Genomic DNA, 25,589 nt, shown 5'->3' on the forward strand with positions numbered 1-25,589 from the left:
CTTGACTAAAAAGTGAAATTTATGTGAAAAATACATTAGGCACAAAATTACAAAAATAAATTAAAACGAAACTTCAATCAGAGACCTTAAAAACAAAAGTAAACTCATAAAAACACGGGAAAATAGTTCGAAAATGAAAAAAAAAATCATGGATCTCCTTGTTATAAAACTGTCCAGGGAGGTGGCTCCAGAGAGTGCCAAAGTGGACATTTCTTTTCATTAATTTTTAAATCTTCCATTGTCTTTGACGATTTTTTCAACTCAACCCTCTTGAACCCAAATTTTGTTTTCGCTAAAAAATTCACAGAAGTTGTATATTGTTCTATAAAAAAAACTATATTGATGAAAAATATTTGATTTTTCAAACAAAATATTTTAGGCAAATTTTTTATTTCATTATTTTTAACCAACTTCGGTTGATTTTTTTTTTTTCAAAAAATCAATCCGGAACCTTTGTTGCATTTAAGGCTACATTTTTACATTTACATACATATTATAAAATGATTATAATTTTAATGATATGTTCGGCGGAATGAAAACTAGAGAGAATTTTATTTTTTATAGAAATTTGAAAGAAAGGTGGATAGACAGGCATTAGTGCACCAATAGGAGAAAGCTTGATAGGTGTTGAAATTTTAAGCTAGAGGGCATGTTGATGAAAAGCTCCCATGAGTTGTAAAACGATGATTTTTGGAAGAGAGTAAACATTGAACACAGTTGTACCGGATAAGTTTTTCAAAAACGATCCGCAAACTGCAACGTTGATAAAGTCGCGAATGCTATAAAGATGGTAAAACGACTATAATCGAAACAAAAAAAATATTTTGGATCTTTGAAAAAACGGGCCACATTCTTGTTTTTATTGGTTTTTGGACTTCACTAAGCAACAGCGAATGTCACGCGTATTATAATAGCTGACATCAAATTCTAGAAAAAGATCTATTCAATCGTTTAACGGAAAAAAAATTGTAAATGAAATAACTATTCGAAGCGGTTTTAGGACAATTTCAGTAGATATTTAGGTTGGGTACTAGAGGATTGAAGTAGATATCATTATCTTTCTTGCAATTTTGAGAAACTGATATTGATGTTTTGTAACAATGTCAGCCAAGTGGCTCCCAGAGAGCTGCTACCCCAACTGGATCAAAGTTTTCGACTGCTTATCAATTTAAATCTAATTCGGTGGCTCGGAGTGGCTCCAGATAGTAACGATACAAAAATGAGAAGCGTGAATTCAACAGTACATCGAGATTATAGTATTACTTAACGTACGTTTTCGAATGTTTTCTACTAGAGATGTACCGAATAGTGGTATTCGGCGAACGGCCGAATACCGAATATTGACCTTTCAACTATTCGGCCAAACGAATATTCGGCCGAATATTCGGTCGAATATTTTATTGAGTTTTCAGTGAAAACCCCTTAAGCAATTATTTCAATGCTTTCTATTTCTTCCATATTAATGCCCCTAATGTTTTCAGTCGATTATTTTCAACCAGATGATATTATCGGATGACGTTTTACAAGATATTTTTTAAGCAGGAGTCTTTCTGATTTTAAAAATGTCGCCAATAACTGATAAGACATCAGATGACTAGTAGCTTCTAGGGCGTTTATCACCAAAGAGATTGCGTTCCTGTGAAATCTGGGATAAAATATATCGAAACAGGTGCCAAGCTTTTTGAAATTGCTTCTCTGATATTGAAATAGATGAAGGTCGAATTTGAGCAAGATGTCTGTAAAATAGTTGTTGAAAATATACATAATCCTAAACATTAAGCAAACCATACTTTCAACCATACGTATCCAGACGGTCAGGTATTCAAAAATATAAAAAGGCAAAATTTATGTATATTTTGAAATTTTCGAAAAGTTGAACACAAAATCGTTAAAAAAAATTTAAAGAGGTATCTGAGATTTTTTTTCGCAGCGATTTAGCAAATAATCTGAATAAACCCGATCAAAACTCGGGAATTATTAAACAATTTCTGGATATTCCGTCCAGTTTGACTTATCTGGATTCTTTACTGGATTTAGGGCAAGCCCGAATATATCCTGAAAATCTGGAATAAACTATAACCAAAATATAAAGCGATACCGTTCAGCAACCTCCTGTACGATCTACAGTGAAAGATACGCGGATACAGTTTAGATGTTTTGTTGAAATCATATTTTATAAACTATCAAAAAATATTTGAAAAATTTATAAGTCTGTAGAAGATATTCGGCCTATTCGGCCGAATACTTAGCTCAACTATTCGGTGAGCCGGCTTAACGGTTTTTCGGCGATATTCGGCGCCGAATATTCGGCCGACCGAAAATTCGGTACATCTCTATTTTCTACCATAGAACGCAAAAGGAACGCTGTTTCTTATTGTGTCGAAGTTTCACGATGGTGGCTCCAGAGAGTAAACAAAGGATAATTTTCTAACGTTTTGTCAATAATCATGTTTTAAATTTTTTGAAAAGTTTTTAAACATTTATTTCTGCATTTATTTTGAATTTCAAGAGCGCAATTGTTTAAAAACTGATTCAGCTGGATTGAAGCAATTTAATCTATTCCATAAAAAACCATACCATAAAAAAAAGTTCATTCTCAATAAAACTACCGGAACAACTGCGCTTGTAAATGCCCAATTATGTTTGCTAATCAAAGTTTATTAGTACAGCGAGTGAAGCAATGAAGACAAAACTAATTTACAAGTATGTATGTCAATTGGGTCCTCCCCCATTGCTGACTTTCTGGAGCAAACGAGCCAAACTGGAAGGGGGGGGAAAACAGTAATAATTGAATTATTATCAACCCTATCTGGTTGACGGTCATCCAGACGCATCCGCGCGGCTGTTATCAACACACTGTGCACATGTTTAGCTTACTTCATTCTGTGGCTTTTTTTTTGTCACCAATTTTGTGATGATGTGTTTATTTTTCTTTCTTTTGGGGGTTCGTTATCTTTTTAATTTGCCTTATTTTGATTTGCCGTGATAGAAGTGTCGATACACAATTAGACGCTGACAAGTGTACATTTGTCCATGTTGAGATAAATGTATCTTTGCTGAAAATTAATTTGTGACATCCGGTTAAAAAAATTATTGAGTTTTTTTTCGATCAACTTTTTTATGCTTAGAGGAAACCTCACCTAAATACTGACCCAATTTCCATTTGAGCCGAGGAGGTCAAACGAATCCTCACGGTATCTCCCAGTTGGCTAGCCCCTCATTTCTTAACCGGCTTAGTGTTGAGCATTACGAGCGATTCAGACAACACACGCCCGTTTTGATAAGAGATCTTTTCCAGCTTTATTGGACCAGTATCTATCTTGTATAGATATAGAATAATATAGATAGACCTTGAGAGTTTATACTGAATTATCGCGTTCGGCAAATGAAAAATCTCGCTTCTAACCAACGTTTGTTTTTTTTCTGTTTGTGTTTGTGTTGCTATCTCGTTGACAGACAACGTCCAACCATCGGCGCTCGACGTCGTTCACGACGATGCCCCCAGTGCTAACCGAGAGCCAGAAGGGTTCCGTCGAGGACATCCAGATCTCGCTGGCGCCGTACATCCAGAGCTACCTGACCCAGATGGACCGGAGGCACTCGTGCTGTAGCGTCATGTTGCCGGTGGCATTCGAGCGGGCTGCACCGCGTTCCTGGTTCGATCCCCGGTTCGATTCGCCGGTGCTGGAGGGCCAGTACCAGGCCAGCGTTTTCCCGCAGATACGACTCAAGTTTCGGTAAGCTACCTCCCAGATTAGATGTAGTTTAAGAAAGTTCTTAAAGAAAAAAAAAGTCGCCCAGAATCACTTAGTCCACAGGTGATGATATAAGTATATACCAGTTAGACTTAGTTGATTTGGGGTCATCTTTGAATTTCTCAAACCCTGGGGTCTAAAAAGCTTCGTTTTGGTCCAAAACTCTTCCATGATTTTTTGCAGAATTTTTAAGGAACGTTTACATGAGTAAATTTGAACTTTTATGTTTGTATGGAAAAATTTAATATTTTGTTCTGAAAAATCAACATCATTTTTGTTTTTTTTTTTCTGCAGAACCGAACCTGCTATTGAGTTTTGTGCCAATTTATAAATTCTCTAAAGGAAATTTTCACAGGGGTCTTTGAAAAACAATAAATTCAATTGACATCCTTGCAGACGCCTCGCTAGGCACCCAGCAGTGATGTCAATTGAATATATTATTTTTCAATGCCAAAAAGCATACCCTCATTAAACACCTAATAACTTTGTTGCCTTATAAGATACGAAGTTACGGTCTTGACAAAGTTGTTCGACGGAAAATTTTCTTTAGATAATTTATGAATTGGTACCAAAACCATAAACAGGCTCGGTTCCACAGAAGAAATAAAAATGATGTAGATTTTTCTGTACAAAATATTCAATTTTCCCATACAAACTTAAAAGTTCAAAGTTACTCAAGTAAACGTTACACAAAAATTGTGCAAAAAAATATGTATGAGTTTTGAACCATAAGGATGCTTTTATGACCCCAGGGTTTGAGAAATTTAAAGATGACCCCAAATCAACTCAGTCTAATCTACCAGCGTGATCCAAAAATGGGGTTATGTTCCTGAAATCTTTTCTTGGTCGGCGAGAAGGCCCCCATGCCAAATATCCGCTCAATTGAGTATCTTTAGGAGGTCGCTTGAAGAGCCTCAAATTTGTTTGGAAATTTGACACCATTTGTCAACCTAAATCAACACAACCCTAAATTTAAATTAAATTTTCGAATCAGCTATCAGCATTCAAAATTCGCCAAGCCTCGTTGGATTCATTTACGATTCGTGCTAAAAAAATCCACTTTTGGCAACTTGTAGCATAGATAACTATTATTGAATATAGATATTGAACACCTATCTTTAATTAACCGAAAAAAATTATTGCAAAGAAGATTAAGTTGAACGAAATTTCTTTTTTGGGTATCGGGTTTTTTTTTAAGTATTGGGTTAAAAATCAAGAAGAGAGGTCAAAAAGTACTAAACGACTGGTGAAATCTTGTTTAAATTCCTTATAATTCATAAATTTTTTTATGTTAAATATTTTAGTTAATTTTATCTTATTTTTCGATCCGGCGTTTTCTCATTTTGATCTCTAAAAAATGAAAAATTTATAAAAATGATCAAAATTACAAAAGTTACAAAAAAACAAAAACTATAAAAATTACAAAACTGACAAAATGAATAGAATAAAAAATAAGAGAAACGTTCGAAATGAAAAAAATTACGAAAGTTACGGTAATGGCCAAAATGACAAAATCTTATAGAATGACAAAAATTTAAAAAATGTCAAAAACAAAATGACAAAAATGGCCTTAATAACAAAATATGCGGAAGTGACAAGAATGATCAAAATGACAAAGCGAATTAAATGTTAAAATTAGCTTAAACAACAAAAAATGATGCAGATCTAAAGTAAGACAAATAGAAGAAGAAAAAATTATCGCCTGAAATAAAAAAAGAAAAATTGTACAAAATTAAACGGTCAAAGCTGACAAGAAGAGGAAACCATATTAAAAGGATGAATGGAAATCTTAATCTAAAAACAAATTTACTGATATGACAAATATGTATGAAAACATTAAAAAAAAATATAAAAAAGTTAAAACCTAAACAACGAAAAAGAAAAAAATGACAAAAACAAAGGACTGCACTCGAAAAAAAGTGGTTACTGAACTGAAGTTTGTGCTGTAGACAGCAAAAGTGAAATTGAGTGAACAAAACTACATTTCAGCATAATAACATTTCCTCACGTGCATTATTTCGTAATAATCTATCAAGTTATTTTTGAGATAAGTTCAAAGTAAGAAATTTTAAAATGATTTTGGGCTGCAGTTGCAGTGATCTAGAACAAAATTCTGTGCCTGAATTAAAAGGAATTTTTCGACAACATTTTGAGCCAGAATTTGCTCTTGCGACAATAGTTATTTAAAATTAAGGTCTTTTCCAGTTTTTCGGCTTAAGAACTTGTTGGTATCGTGCCCCTCGAACACAGTTTTTAAGCTATCGCACAATGCCAAATCGCCAACCTCATTTAGTTTTTTTAGCTAATTTAACATTCATCATCTGAATTTGTTTCGATTTTTCAGAAATGGTTCAGAAGATGAAAAAACTAAATGAGGCTGGCGATTTGTAATAATACGATAACGTAAAAACAGTGATCTAGGGGCACGACACCAACAAGTGAAATGTATTACGGTTAACTTAAATATTTCTTTTATGTTTATTTCAAGGCGTGAAACCAACCATAGAAATTTCTTAAATCTACATTAAAATCACATTACATTAGGGTAGCAATCAATGTATGGGAAAAATTTCATGGTCTCATTTTGTAGATTGGCCCAAAAAACTGACTGCGAAATTTCAGTTCAATCGGACTTGATTTAGGGGTGCCATAAAGCGATCAAAGTTTCGATTTTTTGACCTTCAATACCACCAAGTTGTATAACACCAAATCTCGACGTTTCATGCATATTCACTCCTAACTCAAGTCCGACTGAGCTGAAATATTGCACAGGTCAGTCTTTTAGACCAATTTACAAAATGTATAACGTCGGTTTCGAAATTCGACATGACCCATATGGCTTCCACCCTAATCTACATATAGTCGATTTCATAAAATCGACCATACAAATATAGTTAAATGAACTATATCTATAGCTTAATGCAAAATATCAATCAAAGAATATAGTTGAATCTACTGTATTTAAAGTTGAGGGCGAAAAATCAATCAGAAGATCAGATGAACCAACTACATTTATAGATGAATGCACAAACCCCATCATATAATCAACCATGTGTACAGTTGAACGTCGAATATTGATAGGTGATCGAGAATCAACCCTAAATATAATTAAATATAAGCAGAATATTGTTGAAAGAAAAAAAACAATACTCCGTGTGAGTACCAAGCGAGTTTTGCCAACGAAAAAATGCAGGATTTTAGGATTTTGAAAACTTCAACTAGTAACGGGGTTCAGCTTTTCAACGCGAGATTGGGATTGATTCTGTTGAAGAGATTTTTTACCTGTCAACATTGAATCTTTTTCATACTTATTGGATGAATTAGACAGAAAAATTTACTTCGTGGTTTCGTCCCGAATCGAAAAGCTTGGAATTCGCTTAGAAGTAAACCCTCTGGAGTTTATTGCCTTCTTCTAGTCGGTTGTATTTGTTTTTGTTCCACTGTCAGCTTAGTTCTCTTTGATCGATTTTACCACTCGAGGCATGGTTGAACTTCTTTCTTGAAACTTATCTCTGAAATCTCTTGACATATTTTTTTTCGTGTACAGTAACATAATTTTAAAGCTTACAAAAGTTACAGAGTAACAAACATAACAAAAAAAAAGATCTTTTTTTAGTTTTCGGGTTTTTTTTATAACAGTTTCGTCTTTCATTATCCTTAGTTTATCCGATCAACAGCGACTGATCGAATTTCCATTTTCTCTCTCTCTCTCTCCCCAACAGGTTTGCACTGTTCTACATCCTGCTCTGCTCGTTGGTGTGGCTGATTTACTTCCTGTTGGGTGGTGGTCCGACCCGCTACAGCCTGCTCACCGTCGCCATCGGCCTAATACTGGTGTTCGGCCTGGTGGGCATGTGGGTCACCCACACCGATGCCTACCGGGCCTACACCGATGTGATATCGTCGGCGTGCGCCATTTTGCTGTGCCTATTTTCGCTGTTCCTGATGCTGTTCACGGATAGGTCACTGAGCCCTCTTGGGCATTTTTCGATCTGCATCGAGATCGTGATGCTGATCTACACGATCATTCCGCTGCCGCTGTGGCTTTGTGGCAGTATAACGGTAGCGTATTCTGTGTGCTTTGAGGTGTTGTCTTTTTTCCATCAACACCATTACGATCAGCATCCGCACATCGACGATCTGGAGGGTCCGGAGCGAATCGAGGCTGCCGATGGCAGTAACTTTGTGTACAAAATTGTGATCATACGAGTGTTGATACAGCTGTGTGTGCATTTAATGGGGGTGCATATTTTGATAATGACAGTGGTTCGAATGCGGGGGACCTTTATGAAGGTGGGTCAAAATTTGCTGGTACGAAGACAGTTGGAAATGGAGAAACAGTTGAAGGAGAAAATGATTCACTCGATGATGCCGCCGAAGGTGGCCGATCTGTTACTCAAAGAAAGTGGGAGTGTTGTGAAGGGTATGAGCTTCGATCAGTGTCCACCGCGAAGAGCAACGCCGTCGGATTTAAAGAGTTTGTTTCGACCGTTTCACATGAACAGCATGGAGAACGTGTCGATTCTGTTTGCAGATATTGTGGGCTTCACGAAGATGTCGTCGAATAAGACGGCCGAGCAGTTGGTGGAAATTTTGAACGATCTCTTCGAACGATTCGACGATCTTTGCCTGATGAATGGGTGCGAGAAGATTTCCACATTGGGGGATTGCTACTATTGCGTTTCGGGTTGTCCGGAACCGAGACCGGATCATGCCATTTGCTGTGTGGAGATGGGTCTGGGGATGATCCAATCACTGAGGGTTTTCGACGCTCAGCGTCAAGAAGGAGTTAAGATGCGAGTGGGAGTTCACACGGGTACCGTGCTCTGCGGAATCGTTGGTACAAAACGGGTAAAGTTCGATGTGTGGAGTAATGACGTTACTCTGGCCAATAGGTAAGGAACCTCTGATCCAGTTCCTGAAAATAGGTATAATAACTGATTGTATCTGGTTTAGAATGGAGTCCAGTGGTCGTCCCGATCAGGTTCACGTTTCGGAAGAAACGTGCAGTTTTCTGGGCGATGCCTACATCATAGAAGAGGGCGAAGAAGTTGATGGTGAGTTTTGGATTATTTAGAGATAACTGCAAGCATTAAATCCTCTTATTTGCTTTAAGGCCACCGCACCTACTTCGTGCTAGGAAAGAAGCAAGATCTGGTCAGCTCGATAACGGAGGGCCTTTCCAGTCTGGGCCTTCCCGGAGATGGAAGTCACCTGCTGGCGACATCCCCACTTGATGGGGACCATCCCAACAATCATCATCACCAACAGCACAACCATCATCATCATCTGTGCGGGGTCGGTGACGTAAGCTGTCTCTCGCAGAGCACCACCAACCTATCGTCGATCCATCATCCGGCAGTTCCGCCAGCGTCACCGGCTGGTCCGGTTTCGTCCTCGCTGAACGCTTCACCCGTTTCGACGCCTCGACCTCGGATAGCATCGCTCTCGAAGATGACCAAATTTCTGAAAGGGATGACCAGCGGGGCCAACCATCAGGTAAAAGATCTTGAAAAGCCTAGGATAATTGTAAGCACCAAGTCGATGCCGAACGGAATCGATTCCGACGGGGAAGGTTACGACGATGGACTGACGGTTGCCGTTACGACCGAGAAGTTCGGTAGATTTAGGAACTGGAAAATGGGTAAGTTATTAAAGAAGATCGAGTCAGGGCCAGGAACGACGGCGGGTTTGGCAATCAATGGCGGTAGCCAGTTTACCAATGTAGTTCTGGCTCCGGAACTGCAAGTTAAAGACTGTGATATTAGTAGAAAATGTGACGAAGTGCCATGTGTAGTGGAACAGGCGGGTGGGTTGACGGGTGCCGGCTACCAGCAGCTACCGATCGTGATCGTAACCCCTAGACCGAGTTGTCATACGTTGGATGTGACAGGTTGCACCATACCGCCAGGAGTACGATCACGAGATCGCGAGGGCTCGAAATCGATCAGCGGAGGTTGTGGGGCCGATAACAACTCGAGTTTAAGTCAGAATTCGGTCTTCGATGATATCATCGACGTGAGGTCGTACATTTCAGCCAGTAGGAGCGACATATCGCCCTTCGCTAGGACCGGTAGCTATAGGTCCCAGTGCGAGAAAACTTCGCTGGTAACGGAGGCACCCAGTGGGCGGCCACGAAGTTCCACGATCGCTGCTAACGGCACCGATATGAATAGTCGGCACAGTTCACTATGTCCCAGTGGTAGACTGATTTGCGATGGAGCTAGTCTGTGTCCGTCGGCCACATCTCGGAAGGATTCGGGCATTCGATCCAATAGCAGGCGGTCCAGCATTCAGCAGCACATCATGCTCATGAATCAGAGTGCCGCCCTATCAGCGCATCGAGTATCCGGATACTTCACTAGCTCTCAATCTAGTCTCTCGGCAGTTGTTGCCGCGGCCGCTGCAACGGTCACCGAACCATCGATAGCCGCGTTAAAATCCAATGGAGAACTGAACGACTACCACTGCGTGATCAAGGAACCTCATCCGGATCCACTGGCGGCGTGTCTCCAGCAGCTGCGAAAGCAATCGGATTTGCAACTGATACGCTGTGTGCGAGACAATGCACGAAGCCAACGAAGTTACCTCGTCAAACCTCCATTAGCACCGATTTCGCTACGTTTCAAATCCCGGCAGATGGAGCACGAGTTCCGCTACAAGGCGCATCGTTTTGGAAACGAACCTGACCTCGAAGAAGGTCCCCCAACGCTTGCCACCCCCAAATACAACACCTACATCGATATTTTCGTATCGTTCTTAATCTACCTTGCCACCTCAACGTCACTATTCCTACTCTCGCCTTCTACATATCTAGAGTCGTACAAAGTGTGGGTCTGCATTTTTATGGCATTTAGTACCCTGCAGCTTTTCGCGATCTTCATCTGCACCAAGCAGGTCTGTCGAAGGACCCACAAGTTTGCCCGTCGATCGCGACCCCTTAATACCCAGAGCTGTTTCGACTCGCTACTTCGGCTGATCTCCAACTGGTACCCGTGGCATTTGTGCGGCGCCATCATGATGTCCCTGCCGGTCGTATCGATACTAACCAACTTCTCCATGATGGATGTAACGAAGTTCAAAATTTTCGAATTCCACTACGGCTTCCTGATGTTCATCTGCGTGATACACTTCTGCAACTTTACGCAGCTCAACTGGTGGATGAGGAATGCTTTAGCTTTCTGCACCTCGGTAGCGTTTGTTCTGATCGCCATTACGCACATGTTGGAGCTGAAACGAAGTGATCTGGCAGCTGCAGCCATTGCCAATAACGGGACTAGTAATAATGGAACGGAAGCTTTCAACGGGACAACCGTTGATCCGGAGCTGCATCAAGCACAGTTCGATTGGTTCAACGACTACCGGATCGAAATCTACGTCGATCTTGTGTTGCTGCTGGTGTTGGTTTGCTTCCTCAATCGAGAGTTCGAAATCAGCTACCGGTTGAGCTTCTACGGAAGTGCAGTCGCCAATCAGGACAAGATCCGGGTGCAGAACATGAAGAACCAGGCTGACATGCTCCTGCACAATATCATTCCCAAGCACGTGGCAGAACAGCTAAAAAATACAGCCAAATATTCGGAGAATCATCACAACATCGGCATCATATTTGCCAGTATAGTAAATTTCAACGAAATGTACGACGAATCATATCTAGGTGGTAAGGAATACTTGAGGGTACTTAACGAACTGATAGGGGACTTCGACGAACTGTTGGCAAGGCCCGAGTTTCGCTGCGTGGAAAAGATCAAAACCATCGGCAGCACATTTATGGCGGCCTCCGGGCTGGATCCGAGTAGTCGCGGCGAGGACTTCGAACATCTGTACACGCTGATGGATTTCGCCATCGCCATGCAACAGGTGGTCGATTCTTTCAACCGGGATCTGCTCGAGTTCAACCTGATTATGCGAGTGGGGTACAACTTTGGGGACGTGACGGCCGGCGTTATCGGTACCAGCAAGCTGTACTACGACATCTGGGGTGACGCCGTGAACGTGGCCTCAAGGATGGATTCTACAGGAGTCCCCGGCCGGATTCAGGTTGGCAGTGCCTGCATCCCGGTGCTAACCGAGCGCTACGATTTCGAGCCCCGGGGCAAAGTTTACGTCAAAGGTAAAGATCACATGGAGGTGTACCTGCTGGTAGCCAAAAAGCCCGATCTGCTGGGACCACCCGAGCTGGACTTTGATCCGGTGTAGATAGGCGTCGATTAGCTGGAATTGGTTTTCCTTCGTTCTAGTTTCGATTTGGCTGTCAAACAAAGTCGCAACAGACAAAACGCCTAAACCTGAAAGTTAGCTACTTTAAAGCTATCTACGAAAACCTATAGACCTTAACAGGTGGTTTCAGTGTCATACAATCACGTTACAGCTTAGAAAGCCAAACAACTCTTTCGCGAAGAAACGGATACACTCCTCCTAGAGTCGGGTTTTTTAAAGAAAAAAAAACGTTATAGAGCAAGCAAACATCTTCGGATGTTCTACTAATGTATAGCAACCTAATACGAGAATTGTTAAGCTCCAAGAAAAAAAAACAAATTCTAAACATCACTTCAGAATCAGAATCATTAGTAGAAACCGTTCATTGCCCGAAACAGCCAGTCGGGCACTGGACTATGCGTGCACATACACACACGAGTTTTGAAGTGGTTTTCTAAATATTTATGAGCGTTATTTCGTACGTACCATAGTATAATATTTAGCTAATAAACAAGAAAAGAATAAACTATTGGTCTGAAACGAACAAAATACCAATAATCGTAACCTAGAACTGTTATATATTAGGAAACGTTAAAGATTAAGAAGAAAAAGTAGCTCCCCATACTATTGTTGATAGATTTCCCTCTTGCCATTTTTTTAAATTAATGAATAGCCTACATGTATATACTTTTATGTAAATTGTACAAAAAAGAAAAACTTCAATATTTCCTACAAACGACCAGAATACAAATATTGATAAAGAAAATCGATTCCTAAAAATGAAGAAAAATCAATGAAAGATCAAGCGAAGAAGCTCCTCTTTTGCTACCGTAGGGCGATTGTTTCAACCATACACAATACCCAAACGACAAACAATGTACATTACGTGCCTTTCTCTCAATCTCTCTCGAAAAAAAAAAAACAAATCCTAACATGTTTCGAAACATCACCCTGTCACCAATTATCATATCCGTTGGAAGCTTTTCATATATAAATTTTTAACTACTTACGGAGCTCGAAAAACGCTTCTCAAAGCTGCCTACCCTGCGTACACTTTTTCAAACAAATGTTAAAAACATTTCCAACTTTGCCTTATTTGTCTAGAACCTCTCAGAAACTCACTTAGCTTTCGACGGGAGTTTGATTTTCAAAGGAGTTAAAAATTTGCTTCACATTTGGATCCTGATAAGAAAGATAATTTTTTCGAAACACTATTTTTCAGGAAAGTAGTATTTTGACATTACCAAAATTATCAACTATACGAAATTTAGAAGCGAAATTTGCGATTTCAAATTGTCCACAAAACAAAGGCTATACAATATGCTTGCGTTTGGGTCGTACAAAAAGTAAATCTGGATTCGGGAAAAAATCACAAAAAAAATATTTTCTTCTTTCAGTTTTTTTTTCATTTCAGCTAAACCTTCCTATTGACTTTGATACTTTTCTTGAACTACCATTAATTTGAACGAAATACCTACAAATGTCACTAGTTTTTATCTAACTACTTGTAATTTTCCCAAGCTTCTGGTATTTTTTTTCAAAATACCTGAAATTTTACCAAAATATTTTTCCCAACGTCCTGTATTTTTCATCGGTTTATCTATAATTTTTACTCGTCTTTCAGTAATTTTCAAATAAAGGAAATTGTAAAATTTCCCTAGTCTTTGATACTTTTCTCGAGCTACTGGTAATTTTTATCGAAATATCTCAGATTTATATCAAACTAATGGTAATTTTTACTGAACATTTGACAATTTGAATTAAACGAGCAATTTCTATCAATTTGTAGGAACTACCGGTAGTTTTCACGTAAAAAATGTGAATTTTCAATCCTTTTCCCGAGCTTCTAGCTAATGATGAATATTATCTGGCAGCAAACTATAACATTCCGGTAGTTATTATTAAACTTTTAACTCTGTAATCGAACCGAACTATCGGTGCTTTATTTTTCGGTTTTTCGGCTTTATCGGTTGTTTTTTAACTAACGGTAATTTTTGTATAACAAACTGTTGAATGTCAGTAAATGAAAGTAAAAAAAAATAAAAAATAAGCAATCTGAAATTCATTTTTTTTAGAAATAGCCGATATGTTTGCTAAAATAATCTATAATGAAATAATTCTTACTGGATTTCCTGCAATTTCTTCTTAACAAATTGTCAAATTTCAGTTGCTTTGAATTTCACTGAGCCGTCAGTAATTTCAACCTAGGTATTGTATTGACTGTAACAAACTGTAAAATTTCATTCTTTTTTCGAATAAAGATTGTTTTTCGACTACCGGAAAATTGTTTCTTGCAAACTGTATAATTTCGTTATTATTTACCGGAACATCTGTAATTTCTACCCGGTTGTCTATAATTTTCATCGAACTGTAAAAGTTATACAATGTTCATCGAACTGTTAAATTTCAATAGTTTGTTTAGGACTACCGGTACTTCTCTAGAACTACTTAAAAAGAACTGTAAAATTTCTACAAAAGTTATTGAACTACTAGTATTTTTATGACCTATACTGTAAAATTTCTCTTGTTTGAGCTACCGGTAAAATTGGTCCTAATAACTGTAGTTTTACCGTTAGTTTTAAGAAACACTTCCATTTTTTGCGAATTGGAACGGTTAAGTTTTTGTAGGTTTTGTTTTACAGTCGGGCGTTGTCCGCATATGGAAATTTCCATAAAAAATCAGTAATTTTGAACATCTGGATTTTTATCGATCGTAACGTTGGATCGACGCCAAACAAAAAAAAATCCGCGGTCATTCGAGCTAACTGGATTAACCGAACTCGCTTATTTCTATTTCTTATTATCAAATTACTAAATGCTTTTTTATTCAAAATGAAATCCAAGATACATAGCATCCAGATTTACTTTCTGTTAATTGTTTTAAAACTTTATTCCGGGATAAGAATTTAAAATACAAAGATTCTCCATTTTTTTTAATTTTCGTCCGTTTTGTTTTCTTTTTAAGACATTTAAACCGAAAACCAACGAAGTAGACGCCTATTCTAAAGAGAAAGAAAAAATAAATAAACACAAGCCGAAAATCCCCAATCGTAACTACTCGTGCCAATGATATTTTTAAAACATAGTAACTGGTAGCGAAAAAAAACTAGAACACATAAAACATACAAATAGCACAACTGGAAACCCTGCTCTTAATGTCTTGCCAATACATAAATTCGCTCTTTTCTTGCCTTAACTGCTTAGTCATTTTTAAATATAGCCTATTTAAATTTATTTCGATTTTCCTCAATAAAAAAAACAATTCAAGAATACAGAGCACAATCAATAGTCCATGAAGCACTCACAAAACACACTGATAGATTTCATTTTTTTACACCGGATCTTATTAATGAATCATTTTTCAAAACTAATTCACTTTGTAAGATTTGACTTTTTCCCTTAATCAAAAAAACATCTGAAACCGGGTTATTTTTGTCCCGATAAGGTGGCTAAAGAATAATAGAGGACTGCAAGTCCAAACTACTTAAGCAAACTGATAAAAGCATATCACCTGAAAAGTTAACACCCATACAGCTGTAAAACAGATGTCATCGGAAAAAGTAGAAACGTGTATTGAGATCTTTGGCACTCCGTTATTTACTAAAATAATCATTTTCGCAAGTTTGTCATTGTTTTTGTTTTAAAATTTAGCAAACTAAAAGTAACATTTACATACAGTGAGGCACCATCTTTGTGTGGTAGTTTTGTGAAAAAAACATCATCGTTCGTCGTTGTCTGTGTGGGGCACTAATGATTAGAAAAAAAGAAAATACGTTTAGAAATTATTTAAAACAATAGAACATCAACAAAAAATGATATTGAGATTATATACAACATCTTACACCAAGTTAAATGTAAACGAGTTCTACATTCATACATGTATTGAAGCATATAATACCATTATGTAGCATTCAGATTCGTGTAAATTTATAAGAGAAAGTTATACATGTTTGAGTGTATTTGTATTTTAAGCGAAGCCAACAAACAAGTGTTGACGACTACCACTATTCTTACTTGGCTGAAGGCAATGCAAGTGCAATGCAGTTTAATAAAAAAGAAGTACACAAACCTCCAGATAAATATACCCTACTTGTTAACAAGTACAAAGTCTGTTTATAAACATATAAGATTTATCTCAATAAAACAACAGTGAATAAAAAAACATCAACACACGATTAGAGATAGTTCACAAATACCACCACAACAAAGTAGCTGAAACAAACACTCTCACAGAAGGACACACACTCACAAATATGCAAGCAAATTTTTATTTTAAAAACAGAAAAATCCCATCAACAACACCAGTCAATGAATAGCAAAATAAAAAAAACACACAATTATCATACAATCTTCTTTGTAAAAAAATATTAAACATACTACTAGTTCAGTGTTAGTAAAATCACACCTGCGTAGCAAAGGAAAAAAAATAACAACAACAATCTATAAATATCGTTTGAAAAAGAAAATCACAAACATACACACTTACACCACCATAAGCGTAAACCAAGAAAGAGAAGAAAAAAAAACAAACAAAAACAAAAACACGACAAACGGAAAAGCAAGATAAGCAATGGAATTGATTTAAAATAAAACTAGCTCAAATTACGGTCTTAGGAAAAGAAATTTTCTACACAATATGTGCACTATGTATGGAATCGTTATCAAACTGAAGTGTTCTAGATGCGACTACTTATCTAAAGAAGAGTAATCGTTTGAATTGAAACAAATATCAAAAAAAGAGAAAACTGCTTTGGAGCATATGAACCTTTTTGACAGGAGTGAAGTAGATGATCGCAGTATGCGTGTTAAAAAATACTGTCGGTCGTAGGCAACTGAATGTGATTCTAAAGGACAAGAAAAAGAGTCGTCGAAAAGCTACTGAACAAATCCCAAAAACAGAAAATTAAAACGAACTTAAACCCCTGCGGCTGAGTGTTTGTGTGTGTGTGATTGAAACAAAAATTTTACTCACACATTCACACTCGCTCACACAACAATCATCATAAACCTTGATGCCTGGTAACCGCAAACCAGAAAAAACAGGCTAATCAAAGCCTATGTCTAAAAAAAGGAACAAAAGATAGGACTTCTATTCATTATATGAAAACTTTCAAAACATGAGAGCAAAGCGGAAGTTTCCAAACACAACTGTCTTAAAACAATGAACAAACAAACCACTTTGAAGAAGAAGAGAAAAAAAAAACTTAGAACCAAACTATTGAATTATTTGCTGTCGTTGTTTTGGTTTCATTATTTTCTCTCTCCCTTACTCGATAGATTTGAAAGAACCGCCCTGTAGAAATTCTCACTCTCAAGATTGTTCATCTGTTCAGCTTAATCCGAAAGTCGAAATCCAACACCCGGCATTGAAATAACTTGAAAACGTGAAGGGTCCTGGATGACTGCCTTGGGGGACTCTGAAGAATTCTACTAGCGACATCTCTGAACATTGAAAACAAGCAAACAAACCGAAATCCAACCTTCGTGGAAAAATAATAAGGTAAGTTAAGAAATTTTTTAAAATCTATCTAAAAATGACGAAATGTTCGCAAATTTCTTTAAAAGGTTTGAACTAGATATCTTAATCTAAATGCTAAAACTCTAACCTTATTCTCGAATTAAAGTTTGGAATGTCCCTTTTCAAGGGTAACATTTCAAAACTTAAAGTTTTCAAATTTCAAAATGTCTTCGAACTTTTAAAATTTCTAAATTTGAAAATTTTACAATTTAAAAATTTTTGTTTTTGAATTTACAAATATTTTTAATTTCATATAAATTTTTATGTTTTTTATTTTAACGTGAAAAATTCGAATTTAGAAAAATAGAACAATTTTTATTAAAAAAATGATAAGAATCCAAATTTTAAAACATTATTTGGCTTGGCAATGCACAGTGGTCCAGAAATAAAATTTAGCGGGAAACAATTTTTGACGTCTTTCCCTTAAGTTTGATACATTTGATATCTTAGACAAACTTTTACAAAAACTAAAGGCAGTCATTTTAAATCAAGGAATATTCAAAGAAGGTAGTGCCAAGGCAACCCTGCTCTAGTATTCGTACAGGCTGAGACGACACAATCAAGAAAAATCTGCTAATTTACTAGGAAACTTATCTTTTTCGTTGATAATTCGAAGAATCTGCTGGAAATTTTCCACTTTGAATAAATGATATTCAAGAAGGATTCTTGCTCTTCAATATCGGTACAAAAAAAGTTGCATTTTCGAATAATTTCTCTATGAAATAGAGTCTATCTGACCATCGAAGTTCGAAAAAATGGAGAATTCTCCCCACTGAAATTTGCGAAACTTTAAACTTATTTCAAAGTCTTCAATGTTCAAGTAAGGCCAGTTTAAGCTCCTCATTACAATAAAGTGATAAGAACACCATTTTTTATACAAAACCACAATCTTTTATTGGCATTTCAGTAAACTGAGTTAACAATCATTAATTGATGTTAATTGCTCTACATAAAAATTGTATAAGGTAAACCGGTTGGAAAAAAATCATGACAATCAGTTGAACACTCAATAACTATCAGCTAAACGTTTGTAAAGCTGATTTTTTCTTCATTTTTGCTCGTTTTAGCTTCAAGGCGACATTGCATTCATCAATAAAATAAGAAAAAAAACATAATGCATTCGTTTTTGTGACGTCACAAAAAAATCCAATATGGCTCTCTGCACTACCTTATTTAAATATTCCTTGATTTTGAATGAAATAATTTTAGGGTGGTTCATAAAGTTTCTTAAATATGAAAAATAATTTCTAAACTGTGATAAGATAGAGGCCTACATTGTTCTACTCTATTGTAGAACATAATTGTTGAAGACTTCAAACATCTATCTCTTGAAAAAGAAGTTTTATGACAATTTGTGTTTTCATAAGGTTAGGGTGGTCCTAAAAAACATTTTTTTCGTTAAATCTTTTCAGAGTTATATTTTATCAAATATATATGTGGTCTCAAAATGTAAAAAAAAACTGGAGGTTTGTTTTTTTTTATTTAAAGCGATTAATCTTTGTTTGAAGTTAAGTAAAAATCGCTAAAATATCTAGAAAAATATTGAATTCACTGCTAGATGCTACGATAGAGAATGCTCATTGTCCCCCGTTCAATAGTGCTCATTTCGCCACGAGTCAACGAGTTAAAGTAAAAACACAATTTGAAATTGATTATAGTGAAAAAGCAAAACTTCAATGAATGTGAAATTTAGGGAACAATGTGAACATTAGACTGCCCCAAATTACCCGACTTTTGAAAAAGTTATACGCTGCAGGCTAAAATTGATCCTGGGCCTAGTACAAGATCTCATGCCAAATTTGGGCCAGATCGGACCACGGGAAGGGGTCGCTCAACGAACCTGAAGTTTGTATGGGATTTTCACACATTTTGTTCGAGAGGAACATGAAAGACCAGATTTTCGTCAATAACTTTAGTCTTTTTCTTCCGATATCTTTCAAAAACGGGTTTTCTTAAAGCCTAAACTATGACAAATATTTCATCCGAAGGTTGCATTTCAATAAAAGTTCAGATAAAAAAGTTATCAAGCTTCAAAAATTGGCTAACTTTTTTAAGGGTGATATTCATCACTGTCTTAATGAGGCGACTAAATGTCCGACTAGAACACTCAATGTGAAATGCATGCCATTTCGTCAAATAATGACCGATTTTAACCATTGTTGTTGCGATCGATTGCAATTTTTAATGTTTTTCTAATATTTAAGTTTGGATGATATTCACTTGATATTTCGGAAAAAAGTAAGGGCGGAAAAATGGTTGACAATTTAAAAAAATTGCATAACCACAGGGGCTTAGGAACATGACTGGACGATTTGTGATGCAAATAAAAAGATAAATTTTCAAAAAACAGGTCCATTTACAGTCTTTTCACGTTTTTCTATAATTTAAGCTGTAGTTAAAAAAAAGTACTTCATTTGGTTTAGAGTGTTTTTTATTACAAAAAATAATGAGGTTGACGGTTGAAGTTATTTCCTAGTAGGTTTTAAACTAAAAATTATATTTCAAAATCTTTTCATTTTTTCATAGAGTAACTAACAAAGTTCAAAGTTTATGCATAGCATTTCAGATCAAATTATTTTTTGTTGGAGATTTGATTTTTTTCGATGTGCCTCAACTACCTTCAATAAATATTGCAGTTTTTCTTCATTTTTTGTTATTTTACCATGAAATTCCGAAACCAACGCAACACCTCTTTCGGCACAGTCGTTCACTACGATTACCATCTTAAAAACCGTTTTTGAAAGAAATCGGCCGACGGGAACCAAAGTTATTGATGAAAACTGGTTTTTATTGGCATCACAAATTGTCCTGTCATGTTCCTAAGCCCCTGTGGTTATGCAATTTTTTTAAATTGTCAACCATTTTTCCGCCCTTACTTTTTTCGAACTATCAAGTGAATATCATCCAAACTCAAATATTAGAAAAGCATTAAAAATTGCAATCGTTCGCAACAACAATGGTTAAAATCGGTCATTATTTGACGAAATGGCATGTATTTCACATTGAGTGTTCTGGTCGGTCATTTAGTCGCCTCATTAAAACAGTGATGAATATCAACCTTTAAAAAAGTTAGCCAATTTTTGAAGCTTAATAACTTTTTTATCTTAACTTTTATTAAAACGCAACCTTCGGATGAAATATTTGTCATAGTTTAGGCTTTAAGAAAACCCGTTTTTGGAAGAAATCGGTCGAAGGAGACAAAAGTTATTGACGAAAATCTGGTTTTTCATGTTCCTCTCGAACAAAATGTGTGAAAATCCCATACAAACTTCAGGCTCGTTGAGCGACCCCTTCCCGTGGTCCGATCTGGCCCAAATTTGGCATGAGATTTTGTACTAGGCCCAGGATCAATTTTAGCCTGCAGCGTATAACATTTCACAGGTTTTAAATCTCCCATACAAATTTGTGGCAGTCTAGTGAACACGCATTAGAGATCAAGATGATTTATCGATCCTCAGAGTTTATTTTCCGGTGCTTGAATACTATAATTCCGTCACTTGAGAACCACGTTGTTTTTTTTTTAATGTTTCTGTAAAATGTAAAAAAAAATCTGCTTTTTACTGAAAAATTCATACTTCAGGAAGTGCAAAATTGTTCCTCATGGAAATTCGTTTAAGAAAATATGAACTTCTGTAGAAAAGAGGGGTGCTTACTTCGCCCCGGGTTCTCGTTATACCCTTATCTACCCTACTTGAAGGTTTTGTTATTTTAACATGTGAAAATTTAATAAAAACTTTTCAAATTTTATAAAGGACTTTATAAAATTTTAAGCTCGCAAAATTTAATTTTTTTTTTAAATTTGGAAAAAAATCGAAGTTTAAAAATTTTTTAATTCCAAAATTTTAAAATTTTATTTTATATTAATATTTTTTGCAAAAACCAATAGGTTCAATACAATACATTTTTTTTATTTCAAAGTTTTAATGTTAAAAAATTTTGAAAATTTTAAATTTTAAAAATTTAAATCTTTCAAAATTTCAAAACTTTTGATAGTTTTTAAATTGAAGATTGGAATTTTTGAAATTTAAAATTGTAAAAATAAAAGTTTTGAAATTGAAAATTGAAATTTATGGAATTCTAAATTCTAAAATTTTATATTAACTCTCCAGTTTTGGTAATGTGATATTGTTGACGATGAAAACAGTATCATAAATTTCGAATTTTATTGAATCAAAAATCGTAAAAAATCAAATAACAGGTTCACATTTTATGTTCATTTCAAGATCTCGCTATACACTTTTTTAAAACTTTTTTTTCGATTTTCCTATACAAATTTTGTTCTTATTATTCTCTTAATTTTCCGTTTCCAACTAATCAAATCTATCTGCCCATCGGACTATTTCACTCGTTCCAACTAATGGAAGCGTGTTGAATTGAGCGCTCGAAAAATGTGTCTCCGTGTAAAATTGAAAGCCTAAAATCATTTCTACAACGCCTACTGAGGTTGGACTCTACGCTTCAGAGTTTATCGACGAAAAAGTTACTACTTTGATGAGCTCGGGGGTTGCTTGGATGATTTTTAAAAATCAAGGTTCATTTAAAAAAAAGTGTTTTGGAAAAGGCACTATTATGATTTTTATTTTTCTACCGTACATGATCTATCGATATTAAATTTAGATAGTTTGGGTTTTTACAAACGTTCAAAGTGATTAAGGATATTTTCATTCTACACCTCTTTAGATTTCTTTAAAAATATTTTTGGGTGTTTCGAGTGTTAATAGTTTCATACAAATTTAAAAAAATGTTCGAATTTAAACAAAAATTAAACATTCCTTTGCGATCTCATTATTTGAATTCTAGTTTTGATTCAGTTTTTATTCGATTGTGGATTACAAATTGTAAACGTAAGTATTTACAAAGCCGTTGAATCAATAAAAACCGTTAAAAAATTATTGTCGATTACCGTATCAAATTTAAAGCGGAGCTGCGTGTGGTCTACGTTTACTAAATTTTAACGACGTATTTTCCTATACGATACTGTGGGTTATTATAATCTGTTTGGCCTAACTTGGGAGAAATTCTCTGGGAACTATTTTCAAGATTCGTCACTTGGTTTACCATTTTTAAGGATTCTTTTGGGGGAGGGATATTTCTGCTATCTAATAAATCATCGCATTGATCTGGGGGGTCGTCGATCAGTAGTTGTACATTCCATCGACCAGGAAGTCCATCCGACGGTAGTGCCGCGTCAGCCAGAATTCTTTGGCCCTCCGGTAGGACAGCAGGAACAGTCCCATTAGCAGGGGTATCGCGAATATAAGCGTCACCACCGGGATGACGTATTCCCGGTGGCCTCGGGGTGGTCCCATTAGCGCCGGCGGGATGTACTCTTTGGACAGTTCAGCGAGGGGTTCTTCAACGTGCAACCGACCACTGGCATCACTCACCGGTTGGCTTGAAGAAGCTACGGGAGAATTATAACCCGGTTTGGCCGCTTGAATCAATCGAGGCTCATCGTCCACCGAGTAGGTAATTGGTGGCTTCTTTTTTGGAGGTTTTGTTGTGGTAGTAGATGTCGTTGTTGTTGTTGTTGTGGATGTAGTAGTCGTCGTCGAAGTCGTTGATGGTACAGTTGCCTTCTGGGTCGTTGAAGTTACATTGACACTCATCGGAGTAGCCAATGTCGTCGTACTCGATATCGTAACATTTGCCTTAGTAGGCTTTGCCGGAGAAATCACATCCAAAGTCGTAACATTCGCAGCACTTTTAATCGAAGCAGTCGAGTTGACCTTACTGCTCAGCGTTGCATTGCCGTTTCCTACAGTGACCTGCGTATGATTACTACCGGGCAGTGTTGTGCTATCCACGGCCGGTTTCTGAACAGTCGAATCGACCGACGACGTCGATGTCGTCTGAGGAGCGTCCTTCAACTCAACGCCTTTTCGGGCCGAGATGCGACTCTTTTTAACATGGTCCAGATCGTCCAAACTGTCACGCTGCAACGAACCCGTTTCCCCCAGTGCCTCAATCACCTTCGACACCGTAGCATTCAACGCCGTTTTATTACCTCCATCCGAAGAACTCGTATTGTTCAAAGCACCATCACTGGAGACACTACCCAGCCTCAGCAACACTAATCCAATTGTCAAAAGAATCCAACTTTTGCCTTCCATTACGGGCTGCAATCGCGAAAAAAGGGGCACACTTGCCACTTTTGATTCCTTCAATGATTGATCAACTACGCCTCAAGTAGTTTCGTCGTACGTTCGAACATCTGAAACAACTCTGGAAAAGAAGATTCGCGAATTTGTTAACTTTTCTTTCACCTCACTCGACATCTACTAATATAGTTGTTTGTCAACTTCAATTAACACGTACCAAGTACCAAGTCAAGCTCTAGCGTTAATCACCTCTTCTCCTAGGCTGACAGTAGCAACAAACTGCAATTATAAAATCGTACATATATACACATATATTTCGGGGGTTGCCTCTCTATACCAGCAACAAAACGATACATATAGAATGACATACGCACAAATGCACTTACCTCTGTACAATTTCTAGCGTGAAGATTTTCAACCAGCATTCGTTGATAATGCACTAATCCGACTTCCAACACCCAATCCTAGTCGCTGTGGTACTGTTGTTTTTGTTGTTGAATTGAATGTTTTGATTTTTGTTGCGTTTTTTTCGTTTCGTACATGCAACTCTACTTCCAATCCAACCCTTCGAACGCCATGTGACGGTTTTCTCTTTTATGTGTGCTTCTATTTTCGTTTATGTTGCGCTGATCCGACCAGACGCGCGAGGGGTACGACACAAAGAAACAAGGGGTCCGCACGAATCTACCCTTTAGTATACTGCTTTGTTGTCTGTTTAGATGTATCTTGATATTTGAATTGACAGTTGTAACGATGATATGTAGGCTACGTTCGTTGTCAGATTTCTTTAACTTATCCTTTCTGATTTTTGCTATTATATACAGATTATTTTAGACATAAATATACATATATATAATAAGCAGATTTCAGTAGTGGAATAGAGTCATTGTGGAAACGAAAATTACGCTCAACTTGCCTTCTCGAAGACCCGTTGCAGTAGCGATAGCTAACTACGACGAGATCGCCCTCTTACCGTCACAGAAGCTTGACACACACAGTTAAGTTATCTGTTCGTTTTTTTTATCTGGAATTTTAAATTGTACCCGTCTATTTTTTGCCAGGAATTTACCACTTCGTGTTATTCTTCCCTAAAACCAGTTTATTTTTGTCATGCAATAAAGTCATTACATGACTCCTTGTAGCTATAGCGATGGCTAACTAATGCCACCCACTCCAGCCAGGCAGAGATGCCAATGTGCCTGATTTTTCAGGATTTGCCTGATTTTTGAAGGTCTATCCTGATAACCTGATAAGCCTCGTTTTTCCCCTGATTTTTAGAAATAAGCCTGATTTGCCTGATTTTGTGTTTTTACAGAAAATTTGTACAGATCCGTTCAAAACTCAATGGAAATTCAGTGCTTGCTCATCGTCATTCCAACCTTGAACTCAATAACTTCACACTCTGTTGGATTCAAATAACATTTTTTTTGTCTGATTTTGTCGTCCTGAACTCCAATTTTTGTCAGATTTTGTCTATCGCATCCAGTTTTACTGATAAGGCATTAAAAACAGTTAGATTTTGTACAGTCACCTTACACGGCAAAAATAATAAACTCAGCCGCCACTTTTTTGTACGCATCTCGGACAAAAAGTGCAGGGACTTAACGTTAAGTTTAATGCATTAAACTCAACTTAAAGTTTAGCGTAATAAACTCAACGTAAAGTTTAATGCACTTTACTCAACAGAAAGTTTTTTCATGTTTTCTAGCCGGTGCGTTGAATAGCATGAATGGTAAAAATAAGTGATTTTAATCGAATACAAAATTAAACAAATAGAATAGGGCATTTAAATTATAATTTCTTTACTTATCAGGTTCATTATTAATATATTGCTTCGGACCACATTGTTCACACGACATTCTTGGGGGCAACGGCGGCACTTATGGCAGTAGTACACGGAAAATAATAAAAAGGTAAAATTTACCGAGTTAGCAAAGGTGAACGCTCGTGAAAGCCAAAAAGGTAACTTCTACCTCTTCGTGAGGTAAAATTTACCTGAATCGAGGTTGGAAAAAA

At 36.7% G+C, this 25,589-nt stretch overlaps 2 protein-coding genes across 10 annotated transcripts in view; one reads left to right on the plus strand and one right to left on the minus strand.

The window, feature by feature from the left end:
- LOC129740417 (adenylate cyclase type 9) overlaps positions 1–17,190 on the plus strand; it is a 99,908-nt gene extending 82,718 nt beyond the window's left edge. For all 9 annotated transcript variants that reach the window (XM_055732078.1, XM_055732079.1, XM_055732080.1 and 6 more), the window contains 4 exons: positions 3,457–3,737; positions 7,478–8,650; positions 8,712–8,812; positions 8,872–17,190. In XM_055732078.1, coding sequence (XP_055588053.1) covers positions 3,457–3,737; positions 7,478–8,650; positions 8,712–8,812; positions 8,872–11,954 — 4,638 coding nt within the window. In that variant the 3' untranslated portion in view covers positions 11,955–17,190. The remainder of the gene's footprint in view (positions 1–3,456; positions 3,738–7,477; positions 8,651–8,711; positions 8,813–8,871) is intronic.
- A 4,431-nt stretch (positions 17,191–21,621) lies between these two features.
- LOC129749054 (uncharacterized) lies at positions 21,622–24,172 on the minus strand. Its single transcript, XM_055743882.1, has 3 exons — positions 23,960–24,172; positions 23,791–23,852; positions 21,622–23,697 (listed from the first exon to the last, which is right to left on the minus strand). The coding sequence occupies exon 3, from the start codon at positions 23,583–23,585 to the stop codon at positions 22,608–22,610; it is 978 nt and encodes a 325-aa protein (XP_055599857.1). The 5' UTR covers positions 23,586–23,697; positions 23,791–23,852; positions 23,960–24,172; the 3' UTR covers positions 21,622–22,607.
- Positions 24,173–25,589: the final 1,417 nt, after the last annotated feature.

The sequence above is a fragment of the Uranotaenia lowii genome, chromosome 1, assembly GCF_029784155.1.
Source record: "Uranotaenia lowii strain MFRU-FL chromosome 1, ASM2978415v1, whole genome shotgun sequence".
Lineage (NCBI taxonomy): Eukaryota > Metazoa > Arthropoda > Insecta > Diptera > Culicidae > Uranotaenia > Uranotaenia lowii.

Coding starts and splice junctions, on each gene's coding strand:
- LOC129749054 (XM_055743882.1), bottom strand. CDS start 23,585: ATGGAAGGCAAAAGTTGGATTCTTTTGACAATTGGATTAGTGTTGCTG.